Source organism: Diabrotica virgifera, chromosome 8, assembly GCF_917563875.1.
Source record: "Diabrotica virgifera virgifera chromosome 8, PGI_DIABVI_V3a".
Lineage (NCBI taxonomy): Eukaryota > Metazoa > Arthropoda > Insecta > Coleoptera > Chrysomelidae > Diabrotica > Diabrotica virgifera.
Window position 1 is genome coordinate 58,760,032 of NC_065450.1, and position 19,612 is coordinate 58,779,643.

Consider the following 19,612-nt stretch of genomic DNA (forward strand, 5'->3'; position numbering starts at 1 on the left):
AAAGGGTAAGTACTTGATATACGGTTTTGGTTGTACTGACAGTTAGGCAGTTTTTATCCGCCCATTTTTCTAGATTTTTGAGAGCCTCGTTCATTACTCCCTCGAGCGCTTTCAGACTGCTACTTGATGCCCATATTAGGAGGTCATCGGCATACAGGAGGGCATCAACACCAGGTGTCTTTCTAATCATTGCGAGCACATCGTTTATCATTAGGTTGAACAATTGACAGCTGATGACAGCTCCTTGTGGCAGCCCTTGTCTTTGTAGTCTGAATTTGGAACAATGGTTGTGAAATTTGACTCTCTGATACCTTTCACCGAGAAAAGATTTTATCCAATTGAACAGTTTACCGTCAATTCCAGACTTCGCTATCTTGTGTAACAGCAAACCTCTCCATACTGTGTCGTATGCAGCTTTGAGGTCTACTAGCACTGCAACTGTTGACATCTTACGGTGGAAAGCATCCTTGACTTTTTGAGCAAACTCGACTACATGGTCCATGGTGTTCCTGTGTTTCCTGAAGCCAGCTTGTGCGTCGTCAATCAGTTCAAGATGGGTTATGGCTCGGTTCAGTCTGTCCATAACCATTTTTTTTTTCGGCTACTTTGCATAAGGAGCTTGTGAGGGATATTGGCCGGTAGCTATCATAATGCTTTATTCGAAATAATAAAAGACGTCAACAATAATTCAGAAACTAAAGTCAAAGCATGAGGATTAGTAAAAATATTAAAAATTATAAATTTATAATCGGTGTAGTTATTTGGCATGATATTTTATTTTATATAAATTCAGTCTCGAAGATGTTACAACATGTAACTATAAATTTGTCAGATTGTGTAAAAATGTCAGAAACTATGGAAAAAATGAAAATTTACTGACAATTTGGCTATGACCAATTGAAAATTACTGATAATGAAATTGCAGAAAATCTTGTAAATAAGATCCGAATTTCCTGCTGAAAACGAATATTGAAGCAAGAGAAAAATGCGTCAATTTGATCTGTGGATTAGCTCTCAACAGAGAAAGTTAAAAAAGTAAATTTTTTCATCTATATTTTAAATATTGCCTTTAATTCTTTGATTGATTGATTTTCGCTTTTAGCAACTCGTAATAAAAATTTTAAATTTTTATATATTTTTAAATTTAGGGAAATATAAGAAAAGGGAAATATGATAAAATACTAGAAAATATTCATTCAATACTTTTCATAGAAAATGAATCGGATATAGAGGCAAATGATTTTCTAGAAGATTTATTGCATGGTTTATCCCAAATGATACCATAGTCCATGAAACTTTTAGAGGTTTTGAACTATTTGTTCCAAAATAACATAATTTCTTTATATCCAAATATAGTTGTATCACTAAGGGCCGGTAATATCTATTCCAATTAAAACCCAGTTAGAGGAATTTTATCATGCGAGGTGCAGAAAGTACCGGCCCTAAGAATTTTATTAACACTCTCTGTCTCGGTAGCTCGGGGAAAGAAGTTTTTCAAAATTAAAAATGATTAAAAACTATTTACGAAGCTCCATAAGACAAACAAAACTAAAAAAATTAGCACTTATTTCAATAGAGTCCTCACTAGCTGCTACTTTAGACTACACCAATCTGATTGACGAGTTTGCCAAAATTAAAATCAAAGATGTTCATAAATGTTATTTAATGTTAATACATATTATTTCATTTAATTTAAAGTATGTTTTGTTTTTAAAATAAAAGTTTTCGTTCATTTTTTCTAATTTCATTTAATAAAAATAAATACTAGTATTAAAGTTTCAATAATATTTAGGGGGCGGCATTTCGAAGACTTGCATCATATTGAAAAGATGTATCGCACGGCTCTGGTTTCAATCACTAATAGCTTGGGAAGTAGCAACTTTGCAAAAAAAATTGTATAGAACAAAATTTACTCAGAATTGGTCAATCATCTGTCGACTTACTAATTTTTTTTATTAAAAAAATTTCATCCGCTAGATGGGGTTGTTTTCATCCCCAGGGCAAAAGCCCGCATCGGCGTAGTAGTATAGTATAGTTGATCCAAAAGATGGCATAACCCAGACATCCAAAGTGAAAGTTATCCTTCAACACCAAATTGTTCTATATGGTCCACACAATGTCCAGAAAAAGGTCACACCATTTTGAGCATCGGGTTTGGGGGGAGAGGGGGGAGAAATCGGTAAATTCGTAGTTTTTTAAGTTTTTCGCCAATATTTCTAAAACTATGCGGTTTAGCACGAACAACCTTCTATACAAAATTGTTCTACATTCAATTTGAAATAAAAAAAGGTCCTATGCATAATCTTTCTAAAATGAATGGTTCCAAAGTTACGGAGGTAGTATAGTATAACTGGTCCAAAAAAAGGCCTAACCAAAATGTTCTATATGGTACACATATTGTTCAGTAAAAAGTTACACCATTTTGAGCGTTAGGTTTGGGAGGGAGATGGGAGAGAAGCCGGTAAATTAGTAGTTTTTTGTAAGTTTTTCGTCAATATTTCTAAAACTATGCTTTAGTGTAAACAATGTTATATACAAAAATGTTCTACATGAAATTTAAAATGAAAAATGTTCTATACATAATTGTTATTAAATCAACGGTTCCAGAGTTACGGAGGGTGAAAAGTCGAGGTTTTCGATACTTTTTATATTTTTTGGGCAATATTTATGATATAACTATACCAAAAACCCAGACATCCAAAGTGAAAGTTATCCTCCAACACCACATTGTTCTATATGGTCCACATAATGTTCAGAAAAAAGTCACACCATTTTGAGCGTCGGGTTTGGGGGGAGAGGGGGGAGAAATCGGTGAATATAAAAAGTATCGAAAACCTCCAATTTTCACCCTCCGTAACTCTGGAACCGTTGATTTTATGACAATTATGTATCGAACCTTTTTTGTTTTAAATTTTATGTAGAACATTTTTCTATAGAACATTCCTTACGCTAAAGCATAGTTTTAGAAATATTGACGAAAAACTTAAAAAACTACTAATTTACCGAATTCTCTCCCCATCTCCCCCCCCCCAAACCGGACGCTCAAAATGGTGTAACTTTTTACTGAACAATATGTGGACCATATAGAACAATTTGGTGTTGAAGGAAAACTTTTACTTTGGATGTCTGGGTTAGGCCTTTTTTTGGACCAATTATACTATACTACGTCCGTAACTTTGGAACCGTTCATTTTAGAAGGGTTATGCGTAGGGCCTTTTTTATTTAAAATTTAATGTAGAACAATTTTGTGTAGAAGGTTGTTTATGCTAAACCGCTTAGTTTTAGAAATATTGACGAAAAACCTAAAAAACTACGAATTTTCAGATTTCTCCCCCCTCTCCCCCCCAAACCCGACGCTCAAAATGGTGTGACTTTTTTCTGAACATTATGTGGACCATATAGAACAATTTGGTGTTGGAGGATAACTTTCACTTTGGATGTCTGGGTTTGGTTCTAACTATACCATACTATAGGGTAGGTTTTGACAAAGGTTATATTATGTAAATACTACCTAAATCCAAATTTTCAAGCAGATCGACCTTGATTCTTAAAATTACACGAGAAAATGGCTGTTGATTGGACTAATTTGTAAAATTTATTTTTTTATTGACCTCAACATAAGGCTTCAACATCAGATTCTTTTCAGAAATACATTCCTGGAATATATTTATCTTATGTAGTTCCATGGGAACATTCTTGTCTGCTATTGGATTTTGGTTTATACCTGAGAGTCCAAAGTATTTGATGGCTTACGGCAAGAACACAGAAGCACTTGCGGTTTTTCAAAAGGTATATAGATGGAACACTGGCAAAACAAATAAAGACTATCCGGTAAGTACCATTTTAGCATTATTAAAACGTTTTTATATACTTGGCTTCAGTGCCGGATTAAGGGGGAGCTATGGGACTATTAGCCCCCGGCGGTAAATTTTGAGAGGCGGTACGTCGCTCCCATCACGCTTTAATTCTATATGTGGATATTCCAAATTTATGGGGTTGATTTTCTGAAATAGCTTGTAATAAAACTTGGTCTCGTCACCGATAAGATGCGTGCCTGCGGTAGCAGGTCGCACAAAAACACGTTTCATATTTCCGGGAAATCGGCCAGCGCCACTGCGCCTGGCGGCAGCGTCGCAGCGTGTCCGGCTCCATGTCGTCAGTCGTGTTAGCGCAGTTTTCGAGACTAGTCTCAAATTTTACTTATTTATTAGTGAAGTGTTTTCGTGAAGTTTCTAAAAAATGATCGGAAAGGAAGGAGGTGCATTTGGAAACGACAAAAGTTAGAAAAACAACAAAAATTAAATGCAGTATTAAAAAACCCCCAAGATTCAGCTTTTTTTACCAAATCCAGGCAAGACAATATACCAACGAACACTTCTTTTCAAGACGATTCAATTGCAACAGTTTCAGATGTTTTAGAAGGTAGGTTTATTTGACTATTTTAGTTACTTTTTTAATAAAATAAAATTTGCAGCAGGATCTTCAGCACGTCGAGATGATTCATCCACAGAAAATTCAGACCCACTTTATGATATCGAGTTACTTCCTGAAAAGAGTTCTCCTGAACGTCAAATTCTAGTCGAAAGTGGTGTTAATCGAGTTGATTTACAAGATCCAAAATTCTGGCCAAGAAATTGTGTAGATGAAGTGCTAAAAGAATTCAATACACAGGATCTTAATTCTTTAGACTTTGAATCTTCAAAAAGAAAAATAGGAAACCAAACAGGTACTGCACTAAATCATTATTCTATAAAATTTTAAAGAATGGTGAAAAAATTCGGCGTGACTGGTTAGTTTATTCCAAAAGCACAGGCTACTTGTTTTGCTTATATTATTAGGTTTCTTCTTGCAAACAGTCAAACTAGTCAAAAACCGTCAGCAAACAGTTGGTCAGTGAGAAAACATAATACAGTCACCAGTGCTATCCCCTCTACTCGCGCTGGTCCACTATTCACTGATGGTTTTAAACCGTTTGAAACTGATGCTAGAACAAACCTATTGTCGGCTCTTTTCAAGCGAAAATTGCACTTTTTCCTTTTTTACTGGATTTGACGACTGGAAAAAGACTAAAGAAAAATGTGACAGTCATGAAAGGTCAGTCGTTAATTTAGAACATCTTAAAAATTTTATTTCAAGAAATTCATTGAGTATAAGAAAGATCAACTCACAGTGCTACTTGTGTGATGGAGCTTATGCATAAAAATAATATAATTGGAACCTTCCCAAACTTAGAAATAGCACTAAGAATCTTCTTATCGTTGATGGTTACTAACGCAACTGGTGAAAGATCATTTTCCACTTTAAAACGGGTCAAAAATTATTTAAGAAATACGATGATGGAAGAAACATTAAATTCGTTAGCTGTTTTAAATATTAATAATGCTCTGCTTACAAAATTAGATTTTAATAAAATCATCGACCTGTTTGCATGTAGCAAGTCCGGGAAAATTTGTTCGTAAATAATTATGTTAATTTACTTTATAAGTTGTGAGTTTGTGTCTTTGTGGCTTTTTTGTATATTTGTAATAAATTACCTAAGAATATTAAAATAGTTTTAATGAATAGATAATTATGTTAATTTACTTTATAAGTTGTGAGTTTGTGTCTTTGTGGCTTTTTTGTATATTTGTAATAAATTACCTAATAATATTAAAATAGTTTTAATGAATTGTTAACCTAAGACGCATCTATACCTATTGGACAGTGGCGGTATAGTATGACTTAGCCCCCGGCGGTCCATGAACTAAATCCGGCACTGCTTGGCTTGGTATTTGTAACTATGTCACTATATCCGCAAATTTTGTAATCCATTTTAAAAATAGTTCTAGTCTGCCTAGGCACCTGAAATTTTCAGACTAGCTCACAACTAGCTAACAATGCAATATTTAACTGCTATTATATGGCAGTGGCACACCCAGGGGGGTTTTGGGGGTTAAAACCTCTCACAGGGCATATGAAAAATATATACAGACAAAATGTTTTTAAAACTTTTTTGCCTCTCAGTATTTTTTCGATAAGTAAGTTTTTATCGAGCCGCAGCTTCTTTTTTAATATGCTTACATACACATTGTATGGGGGTTTTGTTCCTTTAAACCCCCCAAATGTTTGTGTACGTTCCCATTAAACTATTATTGTGGTACCATTAGTTAAACACAGTATTTCTAAAACTTTTTTGTTTCTTAGTATTTTTTAGATAAGCGACCTTTTATCGAGATGTGGCTTCTTTTTTAAACTATACCTAAAAATGTAAATTATAAAATAAACTTTTAAACAGGTATCTCTAATCGTACTTCCATATACAAATATTTGGTAGATTCGACAAATATTCAGAATATCTCGATAAACACTGGCTTATCTAAAAAGTACTAAGAGGCAAAAAAGTTTTAAAAGTATTGTGTTTGGTACCACAATAATAATTTAATTGGAACGTTAACAAAAGTTTGGAGGGATTTAAGGGAACAAAACCCCCATAAAATGTTTATGGGCGCACAAATTTCACTATAATTTTTTTAAGATGTTCCTACCATTAGAATGCCACATGTCCATTTGCGATAAAATATCTCTAATAGTTTTCGATATATTGAAAAAAATCGATTTTCATTTTATAACTTCAAAGGGCTGTAACTTTTTTTATATGCACATTATTTGTACTAAGGTAAGTTAGGTCCAATCGAACTATTTTTGGTCCTAGAATATGTGATTTAATTTATGACCTGCACTTTTGTTACACCCTGTATATTTTATCTATATAATTAAGTTATAAACAAATTTTGTACCTTTTTAAAAAAGTAAATAATTGTATCTGACTATGTTTTTCTTACTTACTATGTGTATAAAAAACATTTTTTGAACATAGTACTTTTGCACCTTATTTTATTCTATTACATCATTAAATTTTATTACATATTGGATTGCATATTTGGTAATAAAAGTCAATATTTGTGCATATTTTCATGAAAAAAGGTGCATATATATTCGCATATTTTTTCAAAAACATGTTGCATATATTCCGCGCTTTACTCATCACTTCTTCTTCTTCCTTCTTGTATGTAGGCTTTATAGGCTGTTTCTTCTTCAATATTAACCTCTTATCTCGTGCTATTCGTTCTATCCTATCCTCTGCCATTCTACTAATGTGTTCGTTGTACTCCTGTTTCCGTTTTGTCACCCATCCATTTATGTCTTCTACATTGCATGATCTTCTTATGTTTTCGCTTCCCTCCCTATCCAACAGGGCAGCTTTATCCATTAGGCAATATAGGCAGTTGCCTAGGGCGGCATATTATGAGAGGGCGGCAAGAATACTATACAAAAAATATTTGTAGATAAAAATTATGGATCTGGGTTCTGTCAATAAAAAGTATGAAGCTCTTTCAAATTACTTTACCAAAACTTACTTTACTTTAAGCCAAAAAATTGTGCCCAAATAAAACATATAAAGAAATAAGAAAGAGAAAAAGAAAAATTCAATTTGACGAGGAGACCGATGATGAACTAAACTTTTCAGCTAGTGATAAGATGAAAATCAACACATTCTATATTCTATATTATAATCTACACCGATAAGACACCTGAATAGACGTCTGGAATCTTATCGACTAATTTAGTGACTGCACTAACTTATTTATCAACGTTTTCGTGTTACATATTAACAGATTTGCCAAAAGTAAGCAATGAAGAAATTATTAAAGAAGCTGAAAATCTGATACAAAATAAAGACAACCAAGATACATCATTCATACATGAATCATCCAGCCTCAAAAGTCCACTGCTGAACATAGGCCTCCTCCCCTCGTTTCCAACCCCATCTATCCTGCGCCGCCCTCATCCAGTTTTTATTTACCTTTCTTAAGTCGTCAGTCCATCTTGTAGGCGGTCGACCGACGCTTCTCTTGTCTTCTCTTGGCCTCCATTCCAATAACCTCTTCGTCCATCGCCCATCTGTCATTCTGGCTACGTGTCCTGCCCATCTCCACTTCAACCTGGCTATCCTCTCGATGACGTCAGTCACCTTTGTTCTTCTCCTGATTTCTTCGTTTCTGATTTTGTCTCGCAGAGTTATTCCTAACATTGACCGCTCCATTCTTCTCTGCGTGACTCTTAGTTTGGTAGCCGAGGCTTTAGTTAAGGTAAGTGTTTCTGATCCGTACGTCAAGACTGGGAGGACGCACTGATCGAATACCTTTCTCTTTAGACATGTGGGTAACTCACTTTTAAAAGTTTCTCTCAGTTTTCCAAATGCTGCCCACCCAAGACCGATTCTTCTCTTCAGCTCATGAGTCTGGTTATCCCTGCCAATCGTAATTTCATGTCCCAGGTATTTATATCTATCTACGAGTTCTATTTCCTTCCCACCAATACTGATGTTCTGGTTGGGTACCAAATTTGTCATTATTTTTGTTTTTGAGATGTTTATATTTAAACCAACATTTTCTGTAGCTACAACGAGTTCTTGTACCATCTCTCTTGCCATACCTAGATCCTCAGCTACTATGACTATATCATCGGCGAAACGTAAGTTGTTTAGGTATTCTCCATCTATTTTTATTCCCTTTGTCATCCAATCCAAATGCATTCATACATGAATGCATTCACTTAAAGGGTCATTTGGATATCACAATAAAATCACTAAATTGACATAAGAAGAGTTAGTGCAGTCACTTAATGTGGATATGAGCTATTACCTCCGATTTCGTTGAACCTCCATCGATTTGCATGAAAATTGGTGAGTGGTTAGAGGATATCTCAAGAAACAAAGGTGACATAGTGTCAACTTGCGCTTTTACCCTGGAGGTGGATGTCACCCCTTCTCGGGGGTGAAAATTATTTTATTAAAAATATCCCCAAAATTAGATAGAGGGGCAAATTCTAAGCAAAGCTTGTTACATAAAGTTATTAAAATAAATCAAAACTTTTTGAGTTATTAAAGATCAAAGATTTTAATTTTTCGTGAGAAAAATGCATGCTTTTAACCGATTTTTCATAAATAACTCAAAAACTGTAAAATTTTACAAAAAAGTTAGTGTTACTATTACCAAAATTGAAGCTAATAAAAAATGAAATGAACTCCTTATAGTATGGTATAACTAGACCCAAACCCAGACATCCAAAGTGAAAGTTACCCTCCAACACCAAATTGTTCTATAGGCTCCACATAATGTTCGGAAAAAAGTCACACCATTTTGAGCGTCGGGTTTGCGGGGAGAGGGGAAGGAAATCCGTAAATTCGTAGTTTTTTACGTTTTTCGTCAATATTTCTAAAACTGTGCGGTTTAGCATGATCAACCTTCTATACAAAAATGTTCTACATTAAATTTCAAATAAAAAAGGTTCTATGCATAATCCTTCTAAAATGAACGGTTCTAAAGTTACGGAGGTAGTATAGTATAATTGGTCCAAAAAAAGGCCTAACCCAAACATCCAAAGTAAAAGTTTTCCTCCAGCACCAAATTGTTCTATATGGTTAACATATTGTTCAGTAAAAAGTTACACCATTTTGAGCGTCCGGTTTGGGGGGAGAGGGGGAGAAATAGGTAAATTCGTATTTTTTTACGTTTTTCGTCAATATTTCTAAAACTATGCTTTACAGTAAACAATCTTTTATAGCATCAACAACCTTTTATACAAAAATGTTCTACATTAAATTTGAATAAAAAAAGGTTCTATGCATAATCCTTCTAAAATGAACGGTTGCAAAGTTACGAAGGTAGTATAGTATAATTGGTCCAAAAAAAGGCCTCACCCAAACATTCAAAGTAAAAGTTTTCCTCCAATGTCCAACACCAAATTGTTCTATATGGTCCACATATTTTTTAGTAAAAAGTTACACCATTTGGAGCGTCCGGTTTGGGGGAGATGGGGGAGAAGTCGGTAAATTAGTAGTTTTTCACGTTTTTCGTCAATATTTCTAAAACTATGTTTTAGCGTAAGCAATGTTCTACACAAAAATGTTCTACATAAAATTCAAAACAAAAAAGGTCCCATACATAATTGTTATAAAATCAATGGTTCCAGAGTTACGGAGGGTGAAAGTGGAGGTTTTCGATACTTTTTATATTTTTTGGGTATGTTACAACAGTATTACTGATGAAAGAAAAGTTCTTTAACAGGATTATGTTTTCTAAATAAAATTTGCTATTTCAGTGACCGATGGTATGTTAGTGATAAGCCCTTGAAGAAACGTCAACTTCACCACCCAAAATCATCATCAATTGCCCAAAAAATATAAAAAGTATCGAAAACCTCCACTTTTTACCCTCCGTAACTCTGAAACCGTTGATTTTATAACAATTATGTATGGAACCTTTTTTGTTTTAAATTTTATGTAGAATATTTTTGTATAGAACATTGTTTACTGTAAAACGAAAAACTTAAAAAAACTACTAATTTACCTATTTTTCCCCATCTCCCCCCCCCCCCCCCAAACCGGACGCTCAAAATGGTCTAACTTTTTATTGAACAATATGTGGGCCATATAGAACAATTTGGTGTTGGAGGAAAACTTTTACTTTGGATGTCTGGGTTAGGCTTTTTTGGACCAATTATACCATACTACCTCCGTAACTTTGGAACCGTTCATTTTAGAAGGATTATGCAACGGATCTTTTTTATTTCATTATTAATGTAGAACATTTTTGTATAGAAGGTTGTTCATGCTAAACCGCACAGTTTTATAAATATTGACGAAAACCCTAAAAAACTACGAATTTGCCGATTTCTCCTCCCTCTCCCCCCAAACCCGACGCTCAAAATGATGTGACTTTTTTCTGAACACTATGTGAACCATATACCGGGTGGTGAATTGGAAAGCGGGCCATAGGAAACTCAATGTAAAATTCTAAACTGTTGAATTCCTGCTTCCCTAATTATTTTACATCAAAAGTCATAAGAAACTATTTGTAGAGAATTGAAATCTGTATTGAAAACAACTGTTAATATTGTTCTACAAACAATAATTATTCAAAATTTTGTAAAAATATAATACATTTTTCAGAGTAATACGCCAAAGTTAGGCCACACGCAATACCATAATGTGTATAAGGTTGCATTTGTTGACAATAAATTTATTATATTAACAATTTGAACTGTCAATTTTTTTATTTATTTTATCAATTACTGTTTAAAACACAATAAAGTTGATAAGATACCTTTAGTTAAGGAGAAGTATTAATAATAAAGATATCTTCTTCAGTCAATAATGTGCTCACTGTCAGTTAAATAATAACGTGTGGCCTAACATGCCCACACATACCTACTGCGGTAAATACATTATATTTTTCAAAATTTTGGAATGTGTTTAAATCGTAGAACAATTGTAACTTCTGTTTCTAATACAGATTTCAATCCTCTACAAATAACTTCCGATGATTTTTGATGTAACATAATTAGGGAAGCAGAAATTCAACAGTTTAGAATTTTACATTGAGTATCCTATGGCCCGTTTTCCGATTCACCACCCTGTAGAACAACTTGGTGTTGGAGGATAACGTTCACTTTGGATGTCTGGGTTATGCCATCTTTTGGATCAATTGTATCATACTAGAACACGTCGTCTACGAGTCAAGTACAAATAATACGAATATAGCGTTCGCATACAGCTGCTCGGCTCGCATATTTGTATCCGGCTTTATATGACGGTTTTCAACTTAAGAAGGTGGCTACCGGGCATAACCCACATAACAATTTCATGTTCTTAGTAGATTCATAGAACATACTTTTCAGAAAAAGTATATACTTAGAATATGCGTAATTACCATTGCGAATGTGCAGAGCATATACTGAGTATATACTACATTACAGTACTTAAACGTTCTATGTATATACTTAGAATGTACTACCGCACTTCTTTTCAGTATATACCAAGAACATACTTTTTAGAAGATTCTAAGGAGGTGCTATAAACCTTCTATTTATATACTTAGAATGTACTATCGCACATATTTTAGTATATGGGAAGAATATTCCAAGGAAGTGCTATATACCTTCTAGTTATATACTTAGAATGTACTATCGCACATATTTTTAGTATATGGGAAGAATATTCCAAGGAAGTGCTATATACAGTGGAACCCCGTTAACTCGGATTAATTGGGACCGCGGCCGATCCGGGTTATCGAAAATCCGGGTTAGCCGGAGACAAAGGTAAAAATTAATAAAATATGGTATGCTTACAGATAAACTCCGTTATAATTGTCACACAGACACTGGTAAACCACGTTCGCATTCCACACAAAACCACACATACAAAGCATCGTCAAAAGTCTCATTCTTAGCTTTATTAGCTTTGCTCCGATTGTCCAAACTGTCTTTTGTTATCATTTTGAAAAAAAAATTCTTCGATTTTAGTTCTATTTTTCTTCCAATCCGATACTGTAGATGTACCGACACCATAATATAATGATGCAAGATTCACCTTTATCAGTTCTACTTAATGCTTCTAGTTTCTTTTCCATTATCACTACAACATTTTTACGTTTTGTTGCCCTTATAGACAAAAGACACGCAAACACAAAATCTGAATAAATTTACGAACGATTACAAAACACGACTTTACTACACACAATACCGTCTCTGATGTTATGTTATTTAATAACAGTGATGACTAAGACCATTGTTAAAAAAATAATTTTAATAGTCTTTTCTAAACAATGCAAGACAGTTTCAAATAAATAAAGGATAATACAGGTGCCTGTTGTTTTCGACAATGAATGTGGTGTGCCATGAGTCAATCCGGTTCCATTATCTCTCAAATATTATATTACATAGAGTTGGTACAAAACCTCGTGAACCTTGAAAATGCGTATGTATAACCGAAATAAAATGAAGCCAAAAACATACGACTATTTTATTTGCTGCGAATTGCGCGACAGGGTCCCATCTGCACCCTGATATTTTCAGTAATCGTTTCGTTCGTATATTGACGTCACCAAATGAATGAATTAGGTTCACGAGATTTTGTAACAGCAATACATTTTTATTGTTGAAATGATTGTCTGATAAAAATCGGTCCGGGTTAGCCGGAGTTCCGGGTTATCGGGGGCCGACTTATCGGGGTTCCACTGTACCTTCTATGTATATACTTAGAATGTACTATCGCACATATTTTTAGTATATGGGAAGAATATTCCAAGGATGTGCTGTATTTCTCAGAAGTATGTTTTCAACATCACCCAATCTCATCCTATAGGTTCTACCAAAGAATACTAACACACCCACTGGGTGTGTGTATTCTTTGGTCCTACTAATATATTATAGTTACATATTCTAATTGCATATGAGAATGTAGTTATTACATTCTACAATATTACGTAAAAAGTAAGTAATATATAAACTTTAGTTAGTTATATAGGTACCTATGTATAATAAATATTATATGGGTAAGTAGCCTATATATAAAATATAAGTAATATATTTAGTTATTATGTGCACATCAAAATAAAAATGCTGCTTATATAATTATATAATAGCCAAATATATAAATATGTATGTAAATTACTAAAATTTATAGGTATCTATATACATTATACATACTTTTACTTACTAGGTATTTAGGAAATATTGAAGTACCAATATGAATTTATTATTTTCAAACTGCTTTTTATGTTCTTAAAAATGTTTTAGTCCTTGTAGCTAGAAATACTTGGTCCTACCTAACATCGTAGACATAAATGCATAACTGTACTGGAAACTATTTTCATATAATTTTGCTCTTTTGTTACCTACCCCCTTCCCTTGTGCAGGTATAAAATGCAATGCAAGGGTCAGAATTTACCCGAATAGGGAGAAGTTGGTTTTTTGCGGTTTCCCAACTTCATTGCACAATTATACCTGTTCGTCCCAAGAAAATAGCCGCAACTATTTTCTACACTCGAACGCACACTGTCCACGCTGCGCTCAAAGCCACCTCCTGACCGCCGACGAGGGACGCAGGTTCGCCTGTCGTTGTACAATGGTTTCTAGGGAGAATGGTCTAGAGCAAAGCACGGACAGTACACGTAAATGTCTATGGAACCAACAACAATCCATCAAACTTTCTTCTCTGTTGACTTCTTAGCCTTCTGGACACCACCGTCCGGCATAACCCAGGATCCAAAAAAACACCAGGATACGGCGCTTGCCCCAGTGTGTTTTTCGGACTGTTTGATTTTGCTGCCAACATTATACATTCACTACAAACCCTGAAGAGGACAAAATCCTAAACGGGGACAATCATTGATCGCATTTCCACATAGCATTATATCTATACACGCAAATCAAACAATGATAGTAGTAGTAGTCAGAATGACAATGAATGGCCGTTTCCGGATTCCCGAAAATTATAGGTAAAAACACTTAACGCTTATGGTATAAACTCAAATCAAAATGGTATTTCATTTCAACTGAAAACGAAACGAGAATTTCTCATTTTTCTTCAATAGAATTAAGTTTTAAACTTTTTACCATACAATTAAAACGGTTTAAAAAAAATGAATTAGATAGTTCAGTAGTACCTACCAAAATACATAAATTTTATTAATTATTCTTAATGCGAAGTTGATAATCTATAGGCTAACATATTATTCTTCTTCCTATAGGTACATACAGTATATTATTTTTAAGATATTTTAAAAGTATACACAAGGATGTGTTAAGCATATACTTTTGCATATACTAAGAATATTCGATTAAGGTATATTCTAAGAATAAACTTTTACGAACATTCCGAGATACTACGTACCCGAATGTGCTCAGTATATTCGGTGCAAGAATATTCTTTGAGGCACATGCAAAGAACATGAAATTTAGAATGTTTTTTATGGTACATGCTATGCTTGTACTACGCATATACTAAAAAGGATATACTTCGACGAATGTTGGTAGGATATGCTTAGAACATGATCCGAACATCATTGTTATGTGGGAAGTATTTTTACACATTTTTCTATCTAGACTAAATACACACCAGCACTGATATGAACGAACACTCAAGCGATAATGTAGCTGGTAGTGGTGGTTGGTGCAGCGCTAACCAAAAGTTTTAAGGATTAGAAATTTAATGCCACAAGCCTTAAATGAACTCTTTCTTATTAAAAAATTAAATTATTGTTCTAGATAAAGGCGCTTAAGGAAGAGTTGGAAGCTACGATTAGAGGAACCCAAAAACGGAGGGCATCCGTCCAAATAGCTGTTAATAAATTTTTTGTTCATTTGAAGCCTTTATTTAAACCTCCTGTTGTCTTTCATCTGATTTTAGCATGTACTATGTCATATATGGTTATGATGAGGTAAGTAAATATAAATATAAACTAATACGTTCGAGTGGCGAAAGACATGACAGAATTCTTGAACGTAACGAATGTTTTTGCTGATACATATACAGTGTGTTCAATTATTAAGTCGGCATCATATGGGAAACTTTTTTATTCTTAGTTTTATGAAAAAAGTTATTCTTTATAAAAAGTTGTGGATGGTCTAAAACTTAAAATACAACCAGTAGTTATCAATTTTTTTAGGCCGTATACGAGCTATGTCAGAAAATATGAATTTTACTCAAGAGAAAAGTAGCTTTATTTTTCACAATATTAAAAATTGTTATAATGAAAAGTTGTTTGGAATTAAGAACTATATTCTAATATAATTTCATTGTTCTAATAGAAAAAAAAAATTGAAAAATTTTCTATCATTATTTTCAGTTATTTTAATTATAATAACTCTTTTATTATTAATTTTACGAAAAACAGTTATTCTTTATAAAATGTTCTGCATGGTCTAAAACCTAAAATCCAATTGAAATATAATAAAAATAAATATAAATATAATAACATATACCTGAAATCTTATATCAAATTTTGTCGATTTTATACGAGGTATATATCAAAAAATATGAATTTGCTCAAGAGTACTTAAATAAAATACCGTTATTTTTCACAATATAGAAAATTGTGATTATGTAAAGTTATTTAGGGCCGGCGTAGCTCAGGCAGTAGTATGCTTGGCTAGAGTGCTGGTAGGCCGGAGTTTAAATCGCACCGCTGGCAAGAACAACTAGACATTTAAAAAAATGTCTATAGGTCCAGGTCGACTCAGCCCGAATAAAATGAGTACCTTGGGTAAAACCAGGGGTAATAATAGGCGGTTGAAGCGCAGCCTGTTATGTAACTGGCCCTGTTACCTTTTTATTTCCTTGTATACCGTAGGCACTAGATATAGCAGACTACCATGCTATACTCCCAAAGCTACGTGAGCGGTATAAAACGGGAGATTATTATTATTATAATTTAGAACTAAAAACCATGTTCCAATATGTAATTACATCCTTCTTATTGAAATATTCTGAACTATAAAGGTACTTTATTCTTGATCGAAATTCATATTTTTTGACATACCTCGTATAAAATTGATCAAATTTGTTGTATGAGATGGTTGTATTTAAGTTTTTTCACCATGCAGAACTTTTTACAAAGAATAACATTTTTTCGTAAAATTAATAATTAAAGAGTTATCAGAATTAAAATAACTGAAAATAATGTTGCATTATCCATAATTAAAAAAATCAAATTCTTTTTTTCAGTTAAAAGGATGAAATTGCATATTAGAATATGGTTCTTAATTCCAAACAACTTTCCATTATAACAATTTTCAATATTGTGAAAAATAAAGCTACTTTAATCTTGAGTAAAATTCATATTTTTGACATACCTCGTACCTACACGGCTTAAAAAAATTTATTTAGGTACTCGGTTTACATTAAGTTCACTAATTCACGGTCAAGTGAATGAAAATATCTATTACTGAAAGAAGACGGACTCATTTTCTTTATGCATATTTGCCTGTTGCATATAAATTCGTGGTCAAAAATAGATGCATCGTATTTTAGTCTTCAGAAAACCTCAGAAAAGTCCTCAGAAAACTGAAAAAGTGCGATGAAAAATGTGCTGCTAGAGTGACATAACAATTATCCTGTTTTCATGAATGCTTCAATTATCCAATACCAGCATAGCTCCAGTTTCACCTTATCTTTAGAAAACAACGGAACAGTTGCGGTTTTAGGGGGGAATAGGGGAATTCCCCCCGGTAACAGGGTCCAGAATTAAAGAAAAAATTGTTATTACACGTTGAAATATGTTAGCTTACATGCAACTTACAACAGACAGACAAATTCAATCCAATTATCTCGACAGTTAGGAAAATAAAGGGAACTTAATGCACATGTTATTATCTTTTGTCTTTTATGTAGTTTCGGTTTATCTATTTTATATATTTTGTGGTTGATGTTTTATTGGAAGTCGCCCCCCTGCCCCAAGGCAAATATTCCGCCACTACTACTGAAGTATCGTGATAAATCGTTAGTTAATACGACATATGATGCATCTAACCGAAATCAGCAACATCTTACCGTACAGATAGTCGAAGATGACATAAACCCGATTTTTCCATAGAAGATTGTAATTAATATTTCGCGTTTACCTACTACCATGTATGTACTTTGTTTTTTCTTTTCGTATTGAGATCAAGTCCATTTTTTCTACTCATATCTGATATGCTGGAGATTATTCTTTGCAAATCATCTAAGCTATTTGCAAAAACTAGTGCTTCGTCGGCATATCTAATAATTTTTAGAGGCACTCTATTCTCCATGCGTGAAAACGTGAAATGTCTTGTTCTGCTCTAGCAGCACTTATTGTGGTTGTTTTTCTGAAAGCGCTTCAGTAGCAGTGGCCTTGGGAGAGGGGACGACGTCCAATAAAACATCACCCCAAAATACATAAAATAGATAAACTCAAACTACAAGACATAGATAATCACATGTGCAATAAGTTCCCTTAATTTTTCTAACTGTAAAGTTAGTTGGGTTGAATTTGTCTGTCTGTAGTAAGTTTCATATCAGCTAATATATTTTTTCTTTAATTCTGGACCGTGTTACAAAGGGAATTGCCCTATTCCCCCTAGATCCGCCACTGTTAGAGTAGAAGAAATATCTAAAAATAAGCCGAATCTGCAGCTATGCTGGTATTGGATAAGTCTGAACCATTCATGAAAAAAATGATAATTCTTATATCGCTGTAGCAACACATTCTCTATCGCACTTCTTCAGTTTTCTGAGTACCTTTCGGAGGATTTCTGAAGACTAAAATACGATGCATCTATTTTTAACCACGAATTTATATGCAACACGCAAATAGGCTTTAAGAAAATGAGTCTCTCTTCTTTCAATAATAGATATTTTCATTCACTTAACCGTAAAACGGTGCACTTAACGTAAACCGAGTACCTGAATTTAAGAACTTCAGAAGGCTGTAGCTCGAGAATAATAGTTTTTCAGACTTAGGTGTCATGGACTTTTTTAATCTATTCACTGAGAACTATTATTAACCAAAGTTTCGTTAACCCGGCACCTGCCACGTGGCTTTGCAAGGCGCCAACTGCCACGTGGGGTGCTCACAGCACCCCTTAAAAATTTTCTGTGATCTACTTGTTTAAAAAATTAAATAATGTGTCGAGTAACACAAGAATATAAAAAAACATGTTTTATTAACTTATTAGCCACTAATATGTTATAAAAGTTAAAAAATAAAATGAAAAAGTGTTATAAGCAAATTAGCAAGTACCAAGCCATGATAAATGAAGTTAAGTAAAATATCTAAAAAAATTCAGATTTAGTGAGTGTAGAGTCTATATTAATAATCTAAATCAGTTATTTCAATAAAAAATGTAAATTTGACCTGTTTATCAAAAATACAATAAAAACTTTAAGCAATTGGATATGGTAATTGAGTCAATACTCGCAATCTTTAGTTTGTATTTTTTATTAGTTGTTATGTAATCATGGGGCAACCGGTTTCGAGTCTTACAATATATGACTCATCATCAGGCACAGTACAAAAAGTCTTCTCTATACAAACTACAAGCTAAAAAACACAAAACGAGAGACATGTACACATATATATATAAAACATGAAAAACAACTTTGTCTTGGTTTCAATCACATACAATAAAGCCAAGCAACTGTTTAGTATTGAACTCAACAGTCCATATCATGTAAAATGAGCCATTATATCATTGGGAGCGACCAATCTGATGAAAAGTGCTTGGTATATAATTTGATATATATACTACCATCAATCCTTAACTAGTCAAGGGTCGATGGAGTCCTGGTAAGATAGTATGCGATCAAAAGACATAATACAAAATTTCTTTAGTAAACAGTATCTACTTACATAACAGCCATAGAAACTGTTCCACAGCTAAAGATGTACCTGGAAGTCACCAGCCCCATAAGAAGAGTTGACCAATCAAACGTTTGATTGTGTTCATGTGTACATGTCTCTCGTTTTGTGTTTTTTAGCTTGTAGTTTGTATAGAGAAGACTTTTTGTACTGGGCCTGATGATGAGTCATATATTGTAAGACTCGAAACCGGTTGCCCCATGATTACATAACAACTAATAAAAAATACAAACTAAAGATTGCGAGTATTGACTCAATTACCATATCCAATTGTATAATGGACTCGCATTGGCAACCCTTTCATCATTTAAAAACTTTAAAATTTAAAGTGCCAGATGATGACACCCCAATTCGACTTTAGAGGTATAAGTTCAGAATGACACTAAATAACCACTTCAAACACTAAC

General features: G+C 33.6%; 1 protein-coding gene across 1 annotated transcript in view; it reads left to right on the forward strand.

The window, feature by feature from the left end:
* Positions 1–19,612, forward strand: part of LOC126889290 (uncharacterized) — a 67,821-nt gene that overhangs the window by 24,549 nt on the left and 23,660 nt on the right. Inside the window, exons 5-6 of the mRNA XM_050657416.1 lie at positions 3,647–3,831; positions 15,091–15,263. Coding sequence (XP_050513373.1) covers positions 3,647–3,831; positions 15,091–15,263 — 358 coding nt within the window. The remainder of the gene's footprint in view (positions 1–3,646; positions 3,832–15,090; positions 15,264–19,612) is intronic.